The sequence below is a fragment of the Mirounga angustirostris genome, unplaced genomic scaffold (assembly GCF_029215605.1).
Source record: "Mirounga angustirostris isolate CCGP_5_RB_7025 unplaced genomic scaffold, mMirAng1.0.hap1 SCAF_15, whole genome shotgun sequence".
In the NCBI taxonomy this organism is placed as follows: Eukaryota; Metazoa; Chordata; class Mammalia; order Carnivora; family Phocidae; genus Mirounga; species Mirounga angustirostris.
In genome coordinates this window covers 81,230,324-81,249,435 of record NW_026991723.1, presented here as the reverse complement: position 1 = coordinate 81,249,435, position 19,112 = coordinate 81,230,324, and the positions used below count along the sequence as shown (strand labels likewise).

The 19,112-nt window shown below is 46.2% G+C and overlaps 1 protein-coding gene across 10 annotated transcripts in view; it reads left to right on the top strand.

Moving 5' to 3' along the window:
* The window catches only part of TTLL11 (tubulin tyrosine ligase like 11), a 228,728-nt gene that overhangs the window by 190,445 nt on the left and 19,171 nt on the right, over positions 1 to 19,112 (top strand). For 7 of the 10 annotated variants that reach the window (XM_064579516.1, XM_045883072.3, XM_054509405.2 and 4 more), the window contains one exon: positions 6,718 to 6,824. In XM_064579516.1, the coding sequence (XP_064435586.1) occupies positions 6,718 to 6,824 (107 nt within the window). Of the gene's footprint in view, positions 1 to 3,116; positions 3,256 to 6,717; positions 6,825 to 10,664; positions 11,013 to 13,934; positions 14,779 to 19,112 lie in introns of those variants that run through there. The other 3 variants (XM_064579517.1, XM_064579518.1, XM_064579519.1) reach the window with 3 other exon arrangements.

Below are 19,112 nucleotides of genomic sequence, written 5' to 3'. Positions count from 1 at the left end.
AAGCCCTCCCCTTCTCCAAGTCTCGGTTCCCTTGTCTGTAACATGGGAATAATCTCTCCTGCTGATCAGGGTTATTACGAGGTTGGGTTGTAATACATCCTAAAGCACCCGGCCCAGAGCCTACTTGACAGGAGCTGTTTGTTAAGTGGGGGGTCTTGTGACTATTATTTCCATTAAGCAATGGGAATTCTCAAGAAAGTCAACAGACACATGTTGTTATTTCCCTGAGAACACTACCCGATACCTTCTGACTTGTCTGGGAATTGCATCTGACTCGTAGTAATAGATACACATCTGTAAGTGGTTTAAAATAGTGAGATTAATTTTCCCTCATATAATAGGAAGTTTGGCATGGGGGTCCTAGGGCTCATTAATGACTCCACAATGTGATCACAGCCCACTTTCTTTCTGTCTTCCTGTTCATCCATCCTAAGCATGGGCTTTTCAAGCTTCGGGATTGCCTTACAGTCACAAGATAGCTGCTCAGAATCCAGCCATCATGGTCGAGTTCCAGGCAGGAAGAAGGAAGAAGGGAGATGTCAGATGCTTCCCTCTAACTCCTAATAAAATTCTACTGAAACATAAGAGACGGGGGTAGGTGAAGATTTGAAAAAAATAACACACCATAAGAATCACAATCTCAGTTGCCTCCAGAGGTAGGCTGGAAGCAGAAGCCAGCAGGTGGAATCTGGAAGGAAGGGGGCCCAGGGTACGGCGGGCATGAGAACACATGCCCTGGCTAAAGGAAAGGCTGTGCTGGGGGAGTATCACCAGAGCTTTTGATTTTTCAAGAGAAGCTAGAAATGCTGATTTTTATGTAAAATCCCAATATATGTCTATTGATGTTGGCGGTTCAGAAAATAATTTTTAAACACCATGTGGGTTCAGTCAAAGTGTGACTACCCATAGAGACCACCGATGTGTGAGCGTTGGTGTGAGAGGCGAGGGACATACTAAGAGGACTGCTATGTTCATACCTGATTTTAGAAGAAACAGAATTGAGAATGGTCCTAGCAAAGGGGATTCCTAAAACACTCTCAGACTGGAACTGGATGATGTCAAAAACATCACTACAAGTCTGTCCGTATGTGATAGGCTTTATGATTCTTTCCATCCTTTTTTTTCTCTATAATTAAGGGCATTTGCTGTAAAATTGATTTTTGGGAGGTTCAAGACCCTTAGGTCCTGTACCATTATTCCCAATCTGCCACCAGCACTGTCTGTGGGAGTGATGGTGACCATGGCGACCGCGAGGAAGGAAAACAATGTCTTCAGGTGGGGAGTAGGCAGCCGGAGGAGGACTCGGACAATGAGCCCCTCTCCCTTCCCTCCACACCCACCCAGCCAACGTCCTGCCTAATTAAGGATGTGGGAAGAAGTGGAGAAAATGTTGCACAACCGTTAATAGATTTTTCCTTTTGAAATATACCGAGAGATTCCCAACAGCAACTTAATCGTGAAAGATGATATTCTCTGAGCTTAGATTTATCGAAGTATGTTCAGTCTTGCCAGCTAAATTTAACAGCAAGCATTTTCTCTTGCTAACAACCATTCTCTCTCTCCTTCCCATTTCGGTTTAAATTTTGCTTCATTATGAATTAATAATATTTATGCCATATGTTAAATCGAGCCAAGTGCCCTTCTCTGGAGCACTGCGCAAGAGACATATTTGCTGGCTAGATATACACTCCTCTCAGATCTCCCACACAAACGGCAGAAGCTGAACTTGGCTTTCACCTGGACGACCCACTCTTTCTCTCCGAGTTCCTCAAAGAGAACTGGAGGGAACAAAATAAACATCTGACCGAATTTATTTTCAGTGACCATCTCTCATAATGTTCTGCATAGATCAGCAGTTTTAGGAGTGAATTATGCTAATGATAGTCTGGCCACATTCTATTTTTCTTTTCTACCAAGAAATGAGAAATAATGAACTGTCGTTCCCTTGTCTAGACTTAACTCATCGAACCAGCTTTTCATGTCGTTTCCTCAGGAGGCACATAATAGTAGCACATATTACCATGAATTAAGCGCCTTTTCTCTCTCTCTCTCTCTCTCTCTCTCTCTCTCTCTCTCTATTTTTATGTCATAATAATTCCTGGGGCGTGGAGACTTCTCTTTCTCTGAGAAATAGAAATTATCTGATTCTTCAATTTGACAGCTTTCTTTGAGGGAAATGCATTTTTGCTAGTTCCCTTCCATTGGATTACTAATCTGGGGGGCATTCTATGTAATTCACTAAGAACACGTTCTGCAAATGTATCCTCCATCAGAATCAGACATCAGTTTGCACGTGCTGCATTTTCCATTTCCACAGCCTGCAGATTAAAGCGTTTGCCAAAACCGGGTTCATTTCGAGGAAATGGAGGCAGCTTCTCCGCACCTGGAGCATTTGCTTCCTGCTTCACGCGAGGCCAGTCCGCTTGGAGAGCCCTGCTCGGGCCCTTTGTGGTTTCTGATCCTGCTCTCCTTTTAAATTAGAGAATGGTTTTTCTCTTTTTTCCTTTTTTTCCCCTTCCACTCCCTTTTCTCATAGGGAGATATTAATATGTTTCATAATGGGTAGCTGTGGGGGGTTTTATGCTCTGAGAGGCAACATGGTGTGTTAGAATGTTCTGGAAGAGAAGTGTAAAGGGCCTTCTCTCCCCCTCTGTCATTAACTCCTCGTGACTTTGAAAATCCCCCTGTTCTGTGATGATCTCTTTCCAGCAATAGTGTGAGAGCCTATGCCTGGGATATCAATAGCTTTTAAAAATATATATGTTATAAACCAGAGTTGTCGTTTTCTCCTCCGATTTAGTGTTGGTTTTTTTTTTTTTTTATTAACAAATATTGATCATTTGTTAGCTTTCACCTTATAGAAAACTCTCCAGGAAAAATAAGCTTCTTTTCTTTCACAGAGAAGGATGAACACAAAAGAAATTCTATAAATAGGATTTTATGGAGTGGAGAAGTTGGTTTCTAAACTCCCCATGAGATGTCAGTAGTTGTTGAGAGAAAATGGGGATGATAATTTCAGATCTTTCTATACTTGGGCTCCTAATAACCTTGAATGACTTGTGATTATCTCCCATCATATGTGCCCAAATTCCTTTGATTCTGGGAAAAAAACAAAGAACAAAAAACATTTCTTCGAAGTGGTTCTACATCATGGAGGAAGGCTGGGAGCTGTCATTTGCTACTTCCCTGTATGTACCAGGCACTGAACTAGTCCTTAAAATGGCTTTGAATGGTGAGTAGCCTTATCCTCATTGTACAAATAAGGAAAGAACCTCAGTGACTTGTTCAAGATCACATAGCAAAGTCAAGATTCAAATTCATGTGCATTTGACTCAGAGCTCTTTTTTCCCATACACCTTTCCAGCCTATCCTTTCTTAAGAATTGTCCTGGCTTCTCTTGTTACCATATTTCTTGGACTTCTCCTCCACTGAAGAATTTATCCCTCCACTCCTTAGTTCATTTGAGGAATTTCATCCCAGGGCATAAGGGGAAATGGTTCAAATGATTAAGAGCTACCAAGAATTCACATTTTTATCCCAGACTCTGAGATCACTTCCACCCTCTGAGAGTGGCATCCAAGACGGATTCAGCCCTGCGTCACTCACTGGGCTCAGAGTACCATCTACGCATAGTGAACACAAAATACATTCTGTATTGAGTGGATGGATAGATGAAAAATTCATTCTAAAGTCTTGACCCTCCAAACAAGGAGGCCCTCCCTGTTTGGGTCAATTGAGAATGTCTGGTCACTATAGGGACAAACCTAGGAGACTCTCCCCAAGTGACCCTGGTTGACTTCCCCCAGCCCTATATCCCAAAGCTTCCCAACAGGTCTCTCTAGAGGCTCTGGCCTTACTGGGCCCCACCTGAGACTATGACTTGAGTCCTGGGTTCTTCCTATGGTCCTGTGTTCTTCCTACGGCCCTGGGCTGGGTCATCTCCCAACTTTTCCCCAAATCTCCAAGGGAGGACCGGATGTGAATCCCCGCTGCGTGATCTTGGGCAAGTCAAGTTCCTTCTCTTGAGTCTCAGCTTACCTGTCATTGAAATGGGATTAAGAATACTTCCATCACAGGGTGGTTATAAAGATCCAGAGAGCCAACGGACAGGAAAGGGCCTGGCCTATGGATGGGTGCCCAAGAAATGCCTACAGAATCAAAATTCTTTTAAAGCGTTTCCTGTCTCCTGCAGCCAGCATGGATCCCCCCTTCCCCTGTCCGGGCACCAGATGTAGCAACCAACTGTGTTTGCAGGCATCACTAGGGAGGATGAGTTACCTTGGAACAGGGATAAACGGAGAATTCTCTTTGGTAAATTACGGCTCCTGCTAAAGGTTTGACACTTCTATTTTCTACCTGTCAGGAAAAAAAAAAAACTATATACCAGTGGTCAGTTTGGTTTCCCTTTTTATACTCCATCACCCCACAGAGCAAGCCGGGCAGAGCTCCTGTCCTGTGGGGGAGCAGGTAGTCCAGAGCACACCGATATGATAATTAGGGGAACGCGGTGGCCCTTCCTAATGAAGCTTTGAAAATGAGCAGTGCAGGCTGTCGGCACACCTTGGGAGAAGCTGGAGCATTGTCTGCGGTGGAACCCAATAGAGATAGCCACCTGGGTGACATGCAACATGAAAAGCTCTCCGTCCATTGACATGTTGTTACCGGGGCTCAATAACTGTGCGCTGATGTGTTTGAAGTCTGCCACCGGTGACTTGTGATTGACATATGGAGCAGGAGCCCAGGAGGGAGCAGGATGTGAATTGATGGCCTGAGAAATACTAGTGGGGAAGACAGGAAGGAAGAGGGAGGGAGGGAGCGAGCAGGTGCGCTGGCACGTAAAGAACACCAGTCTCGTCTGGGCACCATGCCGGGCACACTCCCAACCACCACCGGCAGGGGTGTGCATGGGTTTGGAGAGGGGTTTCGGGGTGCCCGAATCCTGCGTGCCGATCAACCCCTCTCTGCCGGGTTCCTAAGGGAGCTATTCACACAAGGGCTGATGACAAATGGGAAATCAAAGAACCACTTTATCATTAGCTGGGGCAGTGGATGAGGGCACGTTCGGAGAGTTAAAAGCAGCATTGAATGTAGTTCAGCCAAACAGACAGCGGGCCCAGAGGTCTAGCTTCAGGATTCCCGGGGCAAATCAAGTCTGTGTTGGGACTCGCTTCCCAGCATGACCCTGTTCAGGAAGGTGGTGCATCTGGACAAGCCAAGGGCTACCTTTAGTCTGGACAGAGAGCCCGGGCTCTCATACCCAGACAGTCTGACTGGCGGGCACCATTTCTCCAGAATGGACAGGGCCACTTGCTGAAAGATCAGCCCCAAGCAGCCTCTGAAGTTCCCGCTTTCTAGCTCTGGAAGAGGAAATGGGAAAGGGGTGAGAGATCGGGAGGAGAACCAACAATTGTGGGCCACCTGGGTGCCAGGCACCATGCTGGGTCCTTGGCATGCGCTGCCTCATCTCATCTTCACCCCCGCCACGTGGGCGGATATTCTTCTCTTCTTTTTAGGTATCAGCAAATAAAGGCGCTGAAGGTTTGAGTAAATGCTCACAGCCGCACAGCTAGAAAAAGCAGCAGAGCCAGCATTTCAATCCTGGTCTGTCTGATGCCCAAATCACGTTCTTTTCAGTGTGCCAGACTGCCTCCCCACATCTCCAGACCCAAAAAACACAAAAAACAAGAAACAAAACGAAACAAAACCAAGAGGGGAGGAGGAGGAGGATTGCAAACATGCCTCTATGCTCAAACCGGGAGCTGATGTGGGACTGAAAACCTGGTCATCTTGGCCTCTCTGCACCAGAGGAAATAAACTAGGGGAACCTCTGAAACTCTGAGGCCAGCCTGTCCCCGCCCCTGCCACTTCCAGATGACTCCCCAAAGTCAGGAATGAGCGTGGCGGGGTCCCGCAGCGATGTGCCTCAGCCCATGCAAAGGGGTGTGGGCCAGTGCGCTGGAAGTCTCGGGCTCGCTGTGGCTGTTCGGGTCCCATGTGAAATCTCGGGGGACAGATTTAGATGGAAGTGCAGAAGCCTCAAGCCCCTGTCTGTAGGGACTCATCTGGTGAGCATTCCAGCGGGGAATCACTTCTGGATAGCAGCAATATCTTCTGTCTCAATCAGTGACATCAGTTGGGTCCGTTGGGACCCATCATTGGGTCCCATGAGTGTGCCACTGTCGGCCAATGGACACTGGGAAGAGAGCAGAGCACCCAGGTCCGGCTTTTCTTTCTCCTCCTAGAGACTAATGGATGTGGAGGTGAAGACATGCATAGGGTGTATTTTTGAAACATGGGATTTTCATTTCCCCCTCGGAGCAGGCAGAGACCTCCATTGGTAGGTGTTAGAACAGGCCAAAACACAGTGACTGCTTTATAAGGGAGGAGACTGAGACTCAGGAAGGAGACATGGATTCACCAGGGCCATCAGCTTCGAAGTGGCAGCACCAGATTCAACGCAAGACGTGCCATGCTCAAGTCCTTGCTCTTTCCAGCCCTTTAGAATTGACCAAATGACAGAAACCCACCATGATCTAACCTTAACTTACATTTTCAGGCTTCTCTCCCACCCCCCCTGCCGTATGCCCACCACTAGTTCCAGCTGTGGGAAGGGAGGGCCTTCCAGGCAGGGGACCCAGCCCTGGCAAAGACATGGAGGCAAACCGGAAGAGGGCGTGCTCCATCTAGCAGTAACATGTCCCCTCCCGTCTTTGGCAGGAACTGCAAGCTCAGCAGCAGCAGCTTGTCCATGGCGGCTGTGGACATCCTCTATATTGACATCACAAGGAGGTGGAACTCCATGACCCTGGACCAGCGGGACTCGGGTAGGTACCTGATTCCTGGCCTCCACCACGTCTAGTGGGAGTCCAGATGGATGGGCGGTACCCTTTTGGTTCCTTCTTGTTCAGGGTCAAGGTTGGGGAAAGAGGAAGTTATCCTGTCAGCTCTAGACATTGCTGGAAGGATTGAGCTGAATTTGAATCCAGGAGCACTATCCTGAATTCCGATACCAAGGCGGTGCCCACTCAAATTCGAGTTCCACCATTAGAATCTCTTGTTTCTGCTTAAGGCCATTCATGTGTTCATCCCTCAGCACACATGTACTACTGTGTGCTGGGCCAGGCCCTGGACAGATGGGAACGAGTAGCACTTGGCTCTCACTCGCTGTAGAGCAGGGAGGCAGAGGAGAGCCCAGCGCTGGCTTGGGGAGGGGTGCCGAGGGGTTATTGGGAGCCCAGCGGAGGAGCTCCTGTCGAGGGAGACCCAAGGAAGACTTCTTGGAGAAGGGTGAGTGGGGTCAGCCAGTGAACAGGGCAGCACGGACCCCTCTGGCAGGTGTGATCTGGCCGAGACACGGACACATGTGGAAGGCTCAGATAACCCCAAGAAGCTTGGAGGGGCTGGAAGGGAAGGGAGAAGGGGCAGAGATGGGGTTGCAAGAGCCATCGAGGCCTTGAATCCACATAAAAGAGTTTGCTCTTGATCCTCTAGATCAAGGGAGGGTGAAGGATTCCGTTAGAAGGATCCACCTTGGGGTGACCGTGTTTCTGATCTTCCTCACACAGTGTGTTTTTCCAAAAAGGCATAATAACCATACCTGACATTTGTATAGCTCATCGTAAAATTACACCGTGCTTCCCTGCATAGTCCTTCATTAAATGTCCCCATGAACCAATGCACTAGGTATCAGCATTTGCATTTCACAGATGGTAGGGTGTAGCTCGGGTGACCGGGCACCCAGGCTTCCCTCCCCTGGGCTGCCTCCATGCAAAAGGGACGCCGGGCGGAGGGGGCGCCTCAGGGAGAGCTTTCTCCTGTGGTTTGGTGGAAAGGACAAGAAATCAGATTTTGGGAGAGCCAGATTACAATTGACTGTGCCGTTTTCTCCCCGTGTAAGCTTGGAAAACCATTCTGCCTCCTGTCTCCACTTCCTCTTCTGTAAATGGGGCCAACAGTCCCTGCTTGCCAGGGGCGCCCGGCGGTCTCAGTGTCCGTGGATAGGAATGTGGAGCCCTTGCTGACGGTACAAAGCGGCTCATCTTATTAGTGGCTGCTGCTTGGGGAGAATCCCAGGGGTGGTTCTGTGTGAGCGTGGGTTGCTCCCTGCCACATCCTGCCCCACACCCATGGGCTACAGCTTTTGACCGCAGAGATCATCACCCTTTAATAATGATGCTATCGGCTGCCAGTGGTTGGGCGAGTCCTACGCGTAAGCACTCTGCCGGGTGCTTCATGTGCACAGCCCTGGCTGGAATTCTGGAAGGAGGTAGAATCGCCTCCATTGCAGAGAGGAGGCTGAGGCTCAACAGCATAGACGGTGGGCACGGCCCAGCCCCACCGTTTCCCTTCTGGGCTGCTTGATCCTACCAGTTGATCCCGGAGTAGGATGACCACCGAGCTCCCTACTGCTCTCCTTTCTTGAATTCAGAGCAAAACTCAGGGAATACCAGTAGGCACTGAATCAACAAGGTGAGTTCCACCGCGTCTCGGTGGGTGGAGAGCCCTCACAGCCTTCCCTGGCAACTAGGAGAGGCTTGAGATGGAGCGTCTTCAGAATCAGGCAGATTAACGATCATCCCGAGGACGGAGAGCGCTCACATGACAGTTGAGCGGGGCGCTTTTCGCTGACGCCTTCAGAAAGTGAAGAAGTGTTTGTTCTGTGAGTTGAACGCAGGGAGTCACCGCAGGATCCCGTGGAGGGGGCCAGAAGAGGGGGTGGGGGTGGCAGTGGAATTATTAAATATTGAAATTGATCAGGAGTAGCAGCAGGAAGCTATTTATCATGTTTTATTGCTTCAAACTAGCATTACCATCTGGCCCATTGTTCATTCTGAATAGCTTTTCATGTTTTGTTTGCCTCTTAAATTGCTCTCTGTAAGCAGAATCCACAGGGGCTGTCCACAGCAAGGCTCGGGTGAGGTTTTCTGGGGTCTGCCAGGATCTCTCCGTTCTGCTGACCAAGCTAAAGAGATGAGAATAATACTTATTTTTAGCACCTACTGACAGGCGAATCCGGGGCTGGGATCTCCCAGGCCTGTTGCCATGCCTCGGTAACCAATCCTTAGCAGTGACTGTGATTTCGAGATTCCCTCCCATGTGCATTATCTCCTTGCAGTTCCCACACCAGACCTTCAAGGTGGGTAATTGTATCCCATTTTACAGATGAGCATCCTGAGGTTCCAAGAACAAGTGACTTGTCTAAAATCCCATAGCCAGTGAGTAGCAGAGCCCCCATTTGAAGTCAAGCCTCCTGCCTCCTGGCCCAGGATGCTGTCCCCCATCCAGGGCCCCCCCAAGCAGTGGTGTTCATTTGAGTGACTGGGGAGGGGACGGGGGGTGAAAGGTCAACTCATAGAGCGCAGGGCCTCTGGGAAGATGGAACTGGAGTGGGAGGTTAGTTGCCGGCGTGAGCTCCTATCTCCCCTGACATCATCCTCAGAGCTTTAACTGCTGTTTCCATGGCTCCTGAAAGGAAATCACAGACTTGGGGGTGGGGGGGGTACAGATAGTGGGGGCTGGGCATTACAGCCAGGAATGAGAAGCCTGTCTGTGCCCACGGTCTCAGGGGTCACTGCTGTCTGGCTGCTGGCAAAGCTGGGGCCCAGTCCTTGCTTCTGGAGAAGGCTGGTCTGACACCCCGATTCTTGAGGAGAAGGAGCTTCTGAAGTCAGCCGCATTCTTAGGAGCATTCAGGAAGCTCCGGAATAGCACAAGAAGACATTTGTTGTTGAGTGGTGGTTCTGCCTTTGGGCAAGTGTCAGCAGAAAGACCAGAGTCCTCCTTCCTTCCCTCCATGGTGCTGAGCCAAAGGATTCTCCTGTCCTCCGCTACAACTAAGTCCTGGCCAGAGATGTGGAAGCCAGGTCAGAGGGGGCAGCTTTACCTGTCCTGGAGCTGCCAGGGGGCTGACAAGAAAGTAGTCAGAAGAGCGGTATAACTGGGCTCTCGTTCTCAAAGGGCACTCATTCACTCATTCACCAAACAGGTAATGAACATGTTAGCAGGTATTGGGCTGCTGGGAATATAAATTATTTACAGATCCCACTCTTGAGGATAAAAGTAATAGAGACCATTTACTGAACATTTACTATGTGACGGAAATACAAAATGCTTGTTATGAATTACCCCACACAGCCCCGTGAGATAAGAGTTTCTCTCCTATTTGACGGATGAGAAGCCTGAGGCTTCAAGGGGTGGATTTAAACAGGTGTCCCAAGCAGGTCAGTGGGGACCCTGGGACTTGGACCAAAAGCAGCCTGCATTCAGAGCCCTTTGCCTTTTCATTACACCCAGTGTCTCCCGCCACACAAATGAAAAGGACACGCAGTTGACCGTTGTCCTAGGGTACGGCCAGAGCCCCAGTCAGGGAAGCAACAAAGTGGGGGTGCTGTGAGGATAAGAAAAAGAACATATACAAAGCCCGTAGCATGGCGTGCAACCCAGAAAAGGTACTCTCTACGAGTTCTGTACCCCTGAAGGCTAGCACGGGGCCCAGAGCATGCAACAGCATCATGCTCAGTGCCCAGTGAATGTTTGATGAGCAGACAAATAGCAATAAAAAAATGTCCTGCATCCCCAAAATAGGGTGTTCTGAGTGTGAGAGCCGTGACTTATTGTAGAGCTGGTCTCACCAACAGTCTCCCTCCCCTCTCCGTAACATCCAGCAGAAAACATCAGCCCGTTTGGCTAAGAGCATCACCCCACACCCAGCACCAGCTGTGTCCAACTGCTTGGGCAAGGTCTCCTTTCTGGAAGCAAGTCCAGACCTCCCTTCTGCCCTCGTGAGACTTCGGCACCCACCAAAGGGGTTAACCCGATTCCTGATATCTGAGACCTTAATGAACCCTTTATGTAACCTGCATGGGGAGACCCTACTATTGAAATGGAAGAAGAAAAATGGTGTTTGAAAGATTAGTGAGAAAAAAAAATCAAAGCTAGTATTAAAAAAAAAGAATGCACATCATGAAATCTAAATCTCAGATCATCCTTTTATTTATTTATTTAAGATTTTATTTATTTGACAGAGAGAGACACAGCGAGAGAGGGAACACAAGCAGGGGGAGTGGGAGAGGGAGAAGCAGAGAGCCCGAAGCGGGGCTCTCCGCTGAGCAGAGAATCCAATGTGGGGCTCGATCTCAGGACCCTGAGATCATGACCTGAGCCGAAGGCAGACGCTTAACGACTGAGCCACCCAGGCACCCCTCAGACCATCCTTTTAAACAGTCTTGTTTTCGATGTTTTTTTTTGTTTTTTGTCCAGAACTCAAGTGCATAGAATTGGATTAACCATAATCCTTGGTTCATGAGAGCCTTCCATCCTGGTCCATGCATAACCTGCTTTTATTTAGTCAGCTTTTTAAATTAGTAATTTTTAATAATGTAATAAGCATCCACGACTCACCACCCAAAACAAAAGCTAGGACTTGACAATAACCCACATCCAGCACGTGGCTCTCCCCCAACACCAGCCCATTCCCCGCCTCTTTCCACCCACAGAACCCTCATCTGGATCCTGTGCTCATCAGTCCCTAGATAGTCTTGCTGCTTCCTCTCTGTTAGAATGTCAACAACTACTTAGGAGCTTGATGGAATTTAGTAAAATGCAATCTCACTCCCCCAGGCCGGCCAGTGTAATCGGCACTAAAATAAATACATACATACATACATACATACATACATACATACATACATAAAGATTTCAATTAGCAATTCCAGAATTTCTAGCAGAACAGAAATCTAAATGTGGGTCTTCTCAGCCAGACTGAGGTCTGGTAGCCCTGGTGTTGCCTAGAATCAAATGAAGGAACAAATTTGTCAGTGAAGATGCAGTCATTTCATGTAAATTGCACTCATGAGCGCCTTCTTATCATTGAGACTTTGCACTCAACTCTTCCCAGAGTGGAAATTTCACTTCTCTGTGCTAGAGACGAGGACAGCATCAAGATTAGGCAATAAAAGGTAGTATTACTGCGTCATCTATGAGAGGCAAACATTTCGCTGGCAAAGGGAACATTGGAGCCCAGCACCTGGACATCTCGTCCATCTAACACACAACAGACATCTGGAGTCCCTCCCAGTAATCAATGGAAACATGATTGCAAAGCAAGAAAACATGGATTGAAGAGTCTTTCCCACCCCCGCTTCTCCACCCATTCAAGCAGGCGCGCACACACATCTTGCTTGCGGAGGGAAATCCACGAGTGGCATCGTTTAATGCCTGATACATCCTGCATTTCTTCCACTGCCTGACAAATGCCTGAGCTACGTGGGCCCCCTTCCTGGGGCTGCCTTAGTTTGACTGGCAGTATAACCAAAGCCACAGGCTCTGGGATCCAGCAAACCTGGCCTCGAACCCGAATCCGGGCTCCATAACTTGCTAGCGGTGTCACCTCTGCAAGTTACATAACTCCCTCGGAGCCTCACGTCCATCCTCTGCAAAGTGGAGATTAATAATGGTGCCCAGCTCATAAAAACAGTGCCCTGGACAAAGTGAGACAGAGCACACGAGGTGCTCAGAGCCGGGGCTGCCGTAGACACGGCTCCGGAAGGGGCTGCCGCTGCTGCGACTGCATGCGGGGCTCTTGCGGCATCTCAGGAAATGCTTCCCCGCGCCTGCTCATGCCCGGCGCTCCGGGACCAGCCAATTAAACGCTGTGGAGTGAGGCCGAGTGCTGTGCCCGGCACGGAGTAGGTGCTCTGCAAACGTTGTCAGATGAGCTAGGATCAGACCCTGACGATCCGCGGCGCCTGTGGGTGTCTGAGTCTTATGACTGTCTCTCACCAAATTTCCTCGGTCGACTTATGCAAATCATCTGCCTCCTGTACTTTCATCAGCTGGAATGAGCCCCAACTAAAATGTATTTGGTTAACGATGTACTGAAATATTTAAAAGTATTTTTACTTGGAATGTTTAGCAAAGCCTCACATACATATACATGGACGGCCCCTCCCTCGGAGATATGGGAGGCCGCCGATAACTCGGCAGGTCTCGTGCAGCGTCTCTTGCAACACGTCTGGCACAAGCGACATTCTTCAGCCTTGAAATCATCTCGAAGTCAGATGGGCTTCTCTGGACGTGTGCCCTACACGCTTACAAAATAGTCGGCCTCAGAATTATCCTTAATAGGGCGCCTGGGTGGCTCAGTCGGTTAAGCGACTGCCTTCGGCTCAGGTCATGATCCTGGAGTCCCGGGATCGAGTCCCGCATCGGGCTCTCTGCTCGGCAGGGAGTCTGCTTCTCCCTCTGACCCTCCCCCCTCTCATGTGCTCTCTCTCTCATTCTCTCTCTCAATAAATAAATAAAATCTTTAAAAAAAAAAAAAAGAATTATCCTTAATAAAGGCAAGTGAGCCGACAGAAATACCAGCTCGCCCTCGCCCTCCGACAGCCGCTCGAGGGCCTGCCACCTCGTGGGCTGCGTGTTCTGGAATCACTTCTCCCCTTCGTGAGGGCCGCCAGGAGCTGCTGTGTCGCGGGCACCTGTTCGTCATCCTCTCCATTGTCACCTCCAGGGTGAGGGGAACAGGATCCATTGAGCTGGCCTGACCCCCCTACACCCAAAAGTCACAAAAAGGGAAAAGTGGAATGACATCATATGCAGCCCCGCCCCCCCTTACTTGTGCCTGGTGCTTACCACTGTGGATCTTACAGGCACGGTTGTCGGGAAAGCGGGAGCAGCCAAGTCACGTGGGCTGCGGTCCAATCCCGGCACCCCTCTCCCACCCCCGCCTAGCTGGCAGCTCTTTGAGGGGGCACTTCAGCTCTGGGAGCTTTAAAACGGGGCTGATGACATCACCTTGGGTTGTTGTAAGGACTTAGTGAGGAAGTACATGCCTGATTCAAACAGAGCCCTTGTTGGTTGGTGGGTGGGTGGGCTGGTTGGTTGGTTGGTTTCAAGCACTGTCGTGGTTCCTGATGTTTGTGTGCACTTTACAGATTACAAAGGACTCTCCCAGTCCACTTACTGAACGCTCAGACTCCTGGTGAGCTGGGTCTTAGTCCCATGAACCCATTCTCGGAGGAGGAAACTGAAGCTTGGGTAACGAGGGATTCAGGGGGCAGAGCAGGAACCCTGTCCTGAGCCTCCGCCTTGTGCTGCCTGGGAAGTGACAACAGTCACAACCACGTGAAGATGGAAGGACCCTGCCAATCCCCAAATGTCCCCAGGCCCAAGAACCTGATTCAGGGACCAAGGCATCCCTAAGGGTTGGGCTGAGCTGTGTTTGGTCCCCAGTCTTAGCTCAGGGAGACGTTGGCCATGACAGACACATCTAGGGGACTCCTCCCCCAGGCATCCCCCATCTGCTCCCCCTCCTGCCAGGGGAGTCCTATAAATGTTCATATATACTTTACTGTCACAAATATGGCACAGAAGCTCCCCACAGCCCTGCTGCTTAGAGTTGAGGAAATGAAGACTAGCTGGGTTAGGGGCCACCTCCAGTGGTGCCCAGCTAGTACGAAAAATTTACGGAAAAATTGAGCAGATAGTACTGAGAATTCCCATATATCCCCCCACATTGTCCACTATAATATCTTGTATGACTGTATATTTGTTAGCGAATAAATACTAATACATTATTAAAGTCCATAGTTTACATTAAAGTTGTTGCTATGTTGTGCGTTCTATGTGTTTTGACAAGTGCATGATGTAATTTCCCCAACATTATAGGACCATACAGAATATTCTCACTGCCCTAAAAATCCCCGGTGCCCCATCTATTCATCCTCCCTCACCCTGAATCCCTGGCAACCTTTTTACTGTCTCTACAGCTTTGCCTTTTCCTGAATATCACATGGTTGGAATTGTACCATGGCTGCCTTTTCAGACTGTCTTCTTTCACTTAGCAATATGCATTTAAGGGTCTTCCGTGTCTTTTTGTGACTCGATCGCTCAGTTCTTTATATTTCTGAGTAATAGTCCACTGAATGGTTATACCATAGCTTGTCAATCCATTCACCTATTGAAGAATATCTTGGTTGCTTCCAAATTTTGGCAATTATGAATAAAGCTATTATAAACATTTGTGTGTAGGCTTTGTGTGGACATAAGTTTTCAACACAGTTGGGCAAATACCTAGGAATGTGAATGCTCAATCATATAGTAAGACCATGTTTAGCTTTGTAAGAAACTGCCAAACTGTCTTTCAAAGTGGCTGTACCCTTTCATGTTTCCACCAGCAATGAATGAGACTTCCTTGTCAGCATTTAGTATTGTCAGGTTTTGGATTTAGCCATTGTAATAGGAGGGTAGTGGTATTTCATTGTTTTCATTTGCATTTCCCTGAAGACATAAGATGTTGAATACCTTTCCATTTGCTTATTTGCTATCTGTATATCTTCTTTGGTGAGATGTCCATTCAGATCTTTTGCCTGTATTTTATTTTTTTAAATTTTATTTTATTATGTTATGTTAATCACCATACATTACATCATTAGTTTTTGATGTAGTGTTCCATGATTCATTGTTTGCGTATAACACCCAGTGCTCCATTCAATACATGCCCTCTTTAATACCCATCACCAGGCTAACCCATCCCCCCATCCCTCTCCCCTCTAGAAACCTCAGTTTGTTTCTCAGAGTCCATAGTCTCTCATGGTTCATCTCCCCCTCCGATTCCACCCCCCTTCATTTTTCCCTTCCTACTATCTTTTTTTTTTTTTTAACATATAATGTAATATTTGTTTCAGAGGTACAGGTCTGTGATTCATCAGTCTTACACAATTCACAGCGCTCACCATAGCACATACCATCCCCAATGTCTATCACCCAGCCACCCCGTCCCTCCCACCCCCCACCACTTCAGCAACCCTCAGTTTGTTTCCTGAGATTAAGAATTCCTCATATCAGTGAGATCATATGATACATGTCTTTCTCTGATTGACTTATTTCGCTTAGTATAATACCCTCTAGTTCCATCCACATCGTTGCAAATGGCAAGATTTCAGGTTTTTTGATGGCTGCATAATATTCCATTGTATATATATACCACATCTTCTTTATCCATTCATCTGTTGATGGACATCTTGGCTCTTTTCATAGTTTGGCTACTGTGGACGTTGCTGCTATAAACATTGGGGTGCACGTACCCCTTCGGATCCCTACATTTGTATCTTTGGGGTAAATACCTAGTAGTGCAATTGCTGGGTCATAGGGTAGCTCTATTTTCAACTTTTTGAGGAACCTCCATACTGTTTTCTAGGTGGCTTCACCAGCTTGCATTCCCACCAACAGTGTAGGAGGGTTCCCCTTTCTCCGCATCCTCGCCAATATCTGTCGTTTCCTGACTTGTTAATTTTAGCCATTCTGACTGGTGTGAGGTGGTATCTCACTGAAGTTTTGATTTGGATTTCCCTGATGCCGAGTGATGTTGAGCATTTTTTCATGTGTCTGTTGGCCATTTGGATGTCTTCTTTGGAAAAATATCTGTTCATGTCTTCTGCCCATTTCTTGACCGGATTATTTGCCTGTATTTTAATTGGGCCATTGGGTTGCTTTCTTCCATATTGTTGAGTTTTAAGAGTTCTTTGGATATTTTAGATACAAGTCCTTTATCAAATATGTCTTTTGGAAGGGTTTTCTCCCAGCATGTGGCTTATCTTTTCATTTTCATAACAGTGTCTTTCACAGAGCAGTTCTTAATTTTACTAAAGCTTAACATAGTTTGTTGTTGTTGTTGTTGTTGTTGTTGTTGTTTTGCTTTCATGGATCTTGCTTTTGGTGTTGTATCTCAAAATGCATAACCAAATCCAAGACCCCCTAGATTTTCTCCTATGTTATCTTCTAGAAGTTTTATAGTTTTGCATTTTACATTTAGGTCTATGATTTATTTTGAGTTAATTTTTGTGAAAGGTATAAAGTCTGTGTCTAGATTTTTTTTGGGGGGGGGTGGATATGGATGTCCAAATATTCCAGCACCATTTGTTGAAATGACTAGTTTTTTTTCCATTGAATGGCCATTGTTCCTTTGTCAAAGATTAGTTGATTACATTTGTGTGAGTCTATTTCTGGACTCTCTATTCTGTTCCATTGATCTATTTGTATGTTCTTTTGCTAATACCATGTTGTTTTTAAGATTTTATTTATTTATTTGAGAGAGAGAGAAAGCATGAGCGGGGGGGAGGGGGGAGAGGAAGGGCTAAGGAGAAGAAGACTCTCCACTGAGCAAGGAGCCTAACTAGACTTGATCCCAGGACACTGAGATATGACCTGAGCTGAAATCAAGAGTGGGACACTTAACCAAATGAGCCACCCAGGTGCCCCCCCATATAAATTTTAGATTCACTTAGATATCCACAAAAAAACTTGTTGGGATTTTAATTTGAAATGTGTTGCCTTTATATACCTTTTCTTTTCTCATCTTACTGTATTAACCAAGACTCCCAGTCCAATGCTGAAAAGGAGTGGTGAGAGGAAACATCCTTGCCTTGTTCTCAATCTTAGGGGAAAAGCATCTAGTTTCTCTCCATTAAGTATGATGTTAGCTGTGGGGCTTTTTTTTAATAGATATTCTTTATCAAGTGAACAAAATTTGTTTAGAGTGGGTTTTTTTTTTTTAACATGAATGGGTATTTGATTTTGTCAAATGTTTTCCCTGCATCTATCAATATGATCATATGATTTTTCTTCTTTAGTTTATTGATGTAATAGATTACATTAATTGATTATTGAGTATTGAAGCAACCTTGCATACCTGGAATAAATCCCATTGGTAATGGTGTGTAATTCTTTTTATATATTATTAAATTTTGTTGAGGATTTTTGCATCCATGTTCATGAGAACTATTGTTCTTAAATGTTTGGTAGAATTCGCCAGTGAAACCATTAGGGCCTACTGCTTTCTTTTTTGAAAGGTTATTAATTATTGATTCAATTTCTTTAATAGATTTAATCCTGCTTAGATTATCTGTTTCTCTTTGTGTGAGTTATGGTAAATTGTGTCTCTCAAGGAATTGATGAACTGGTCCACTTGGACACTTAACTGACTGAGCTACCTGGGCGCCCCTCCTTTATTATCCTTTTAATGTCCATTGGATCAGTAGTGATTATCCCTCTTTCATTTCTGATATTAGTAATTGTTAATTACCACTTAGTAGTCTAGTAATCTATTCCTTTTTTTCTTGGTTAGCCTGGCTAGAGGTTTATCAATTTCATTGATCTTTTCACAGAACTAAATTTTAGTTTAATCGATTTTCTCTATTAATTTCCTGTTTTAATGTCATTGATTTGTGCTCTAATTTTTATTATTCCTTCTCGTCTGCTTACTCTGGGTTTAATTTGCTCTTCTTTTTCTGGTTTCCTAAGGTGGAAGCTTAGATGATTGATTCTAGATCTTTCATCTTCTCTAATATATGCATTCAACACTACAAATTTCAGTCTAAACCCTGCTTTCACTGCATCCTACAGAATTCAGTAAGTTCTATTTTCATTTTCATTTAGTTCAAAATATTTTAAAATTTCTCTTGATACTTCCTTTTTGAACCATATGTTGTTTAGACATGTGCTATTTTATCTTCAAATATTTAGGGACTTTCCAGCTATCTTTCTGTTACTAATCTTCAGTTTAATGCCATTGTGGTCTGAGAGCATACTTTGCATGATTTCTATTCTTTTATATTTGTCAAGGTGTTTTATGGGCTGGTCTACTTTGGTGAATGTTCCATGTGAACTGAAAAGAATGTGTATTCTACTCTTGTAAAATGAAGTATTTTTTACATGTCAATTAGATCCAGTTGATTGATGGTGCTGTTCAATCCAACTATATCCTTACCAATTTTCTGCCTGCTGAATCTGTCAATTACTGAGAGAGGGGTGTTAAAATCTCCAACTTATTAGTAGATTTGTCTATTTTCTTTTGCAATTCTATCTGTTTTACCTCACATATTTTGACAGTCTGTTTTTAGCTATATACATTTTAAGGATCATTATGACTTCTTAGAGAATTGACCCCTTTATCATCATGTAATGCCCACCTTTATCCGTGATAATTTCCTTTGTTCTGCAGCCTGCTATATCTGAAATTAATTTACCTACTCCAACTTTCTTTGGTTAGTGACATATCTTTTTCTATCCCTTCACTTTTTATCTATGTCTTTATGTTCAAAGGGGGTTTCTTG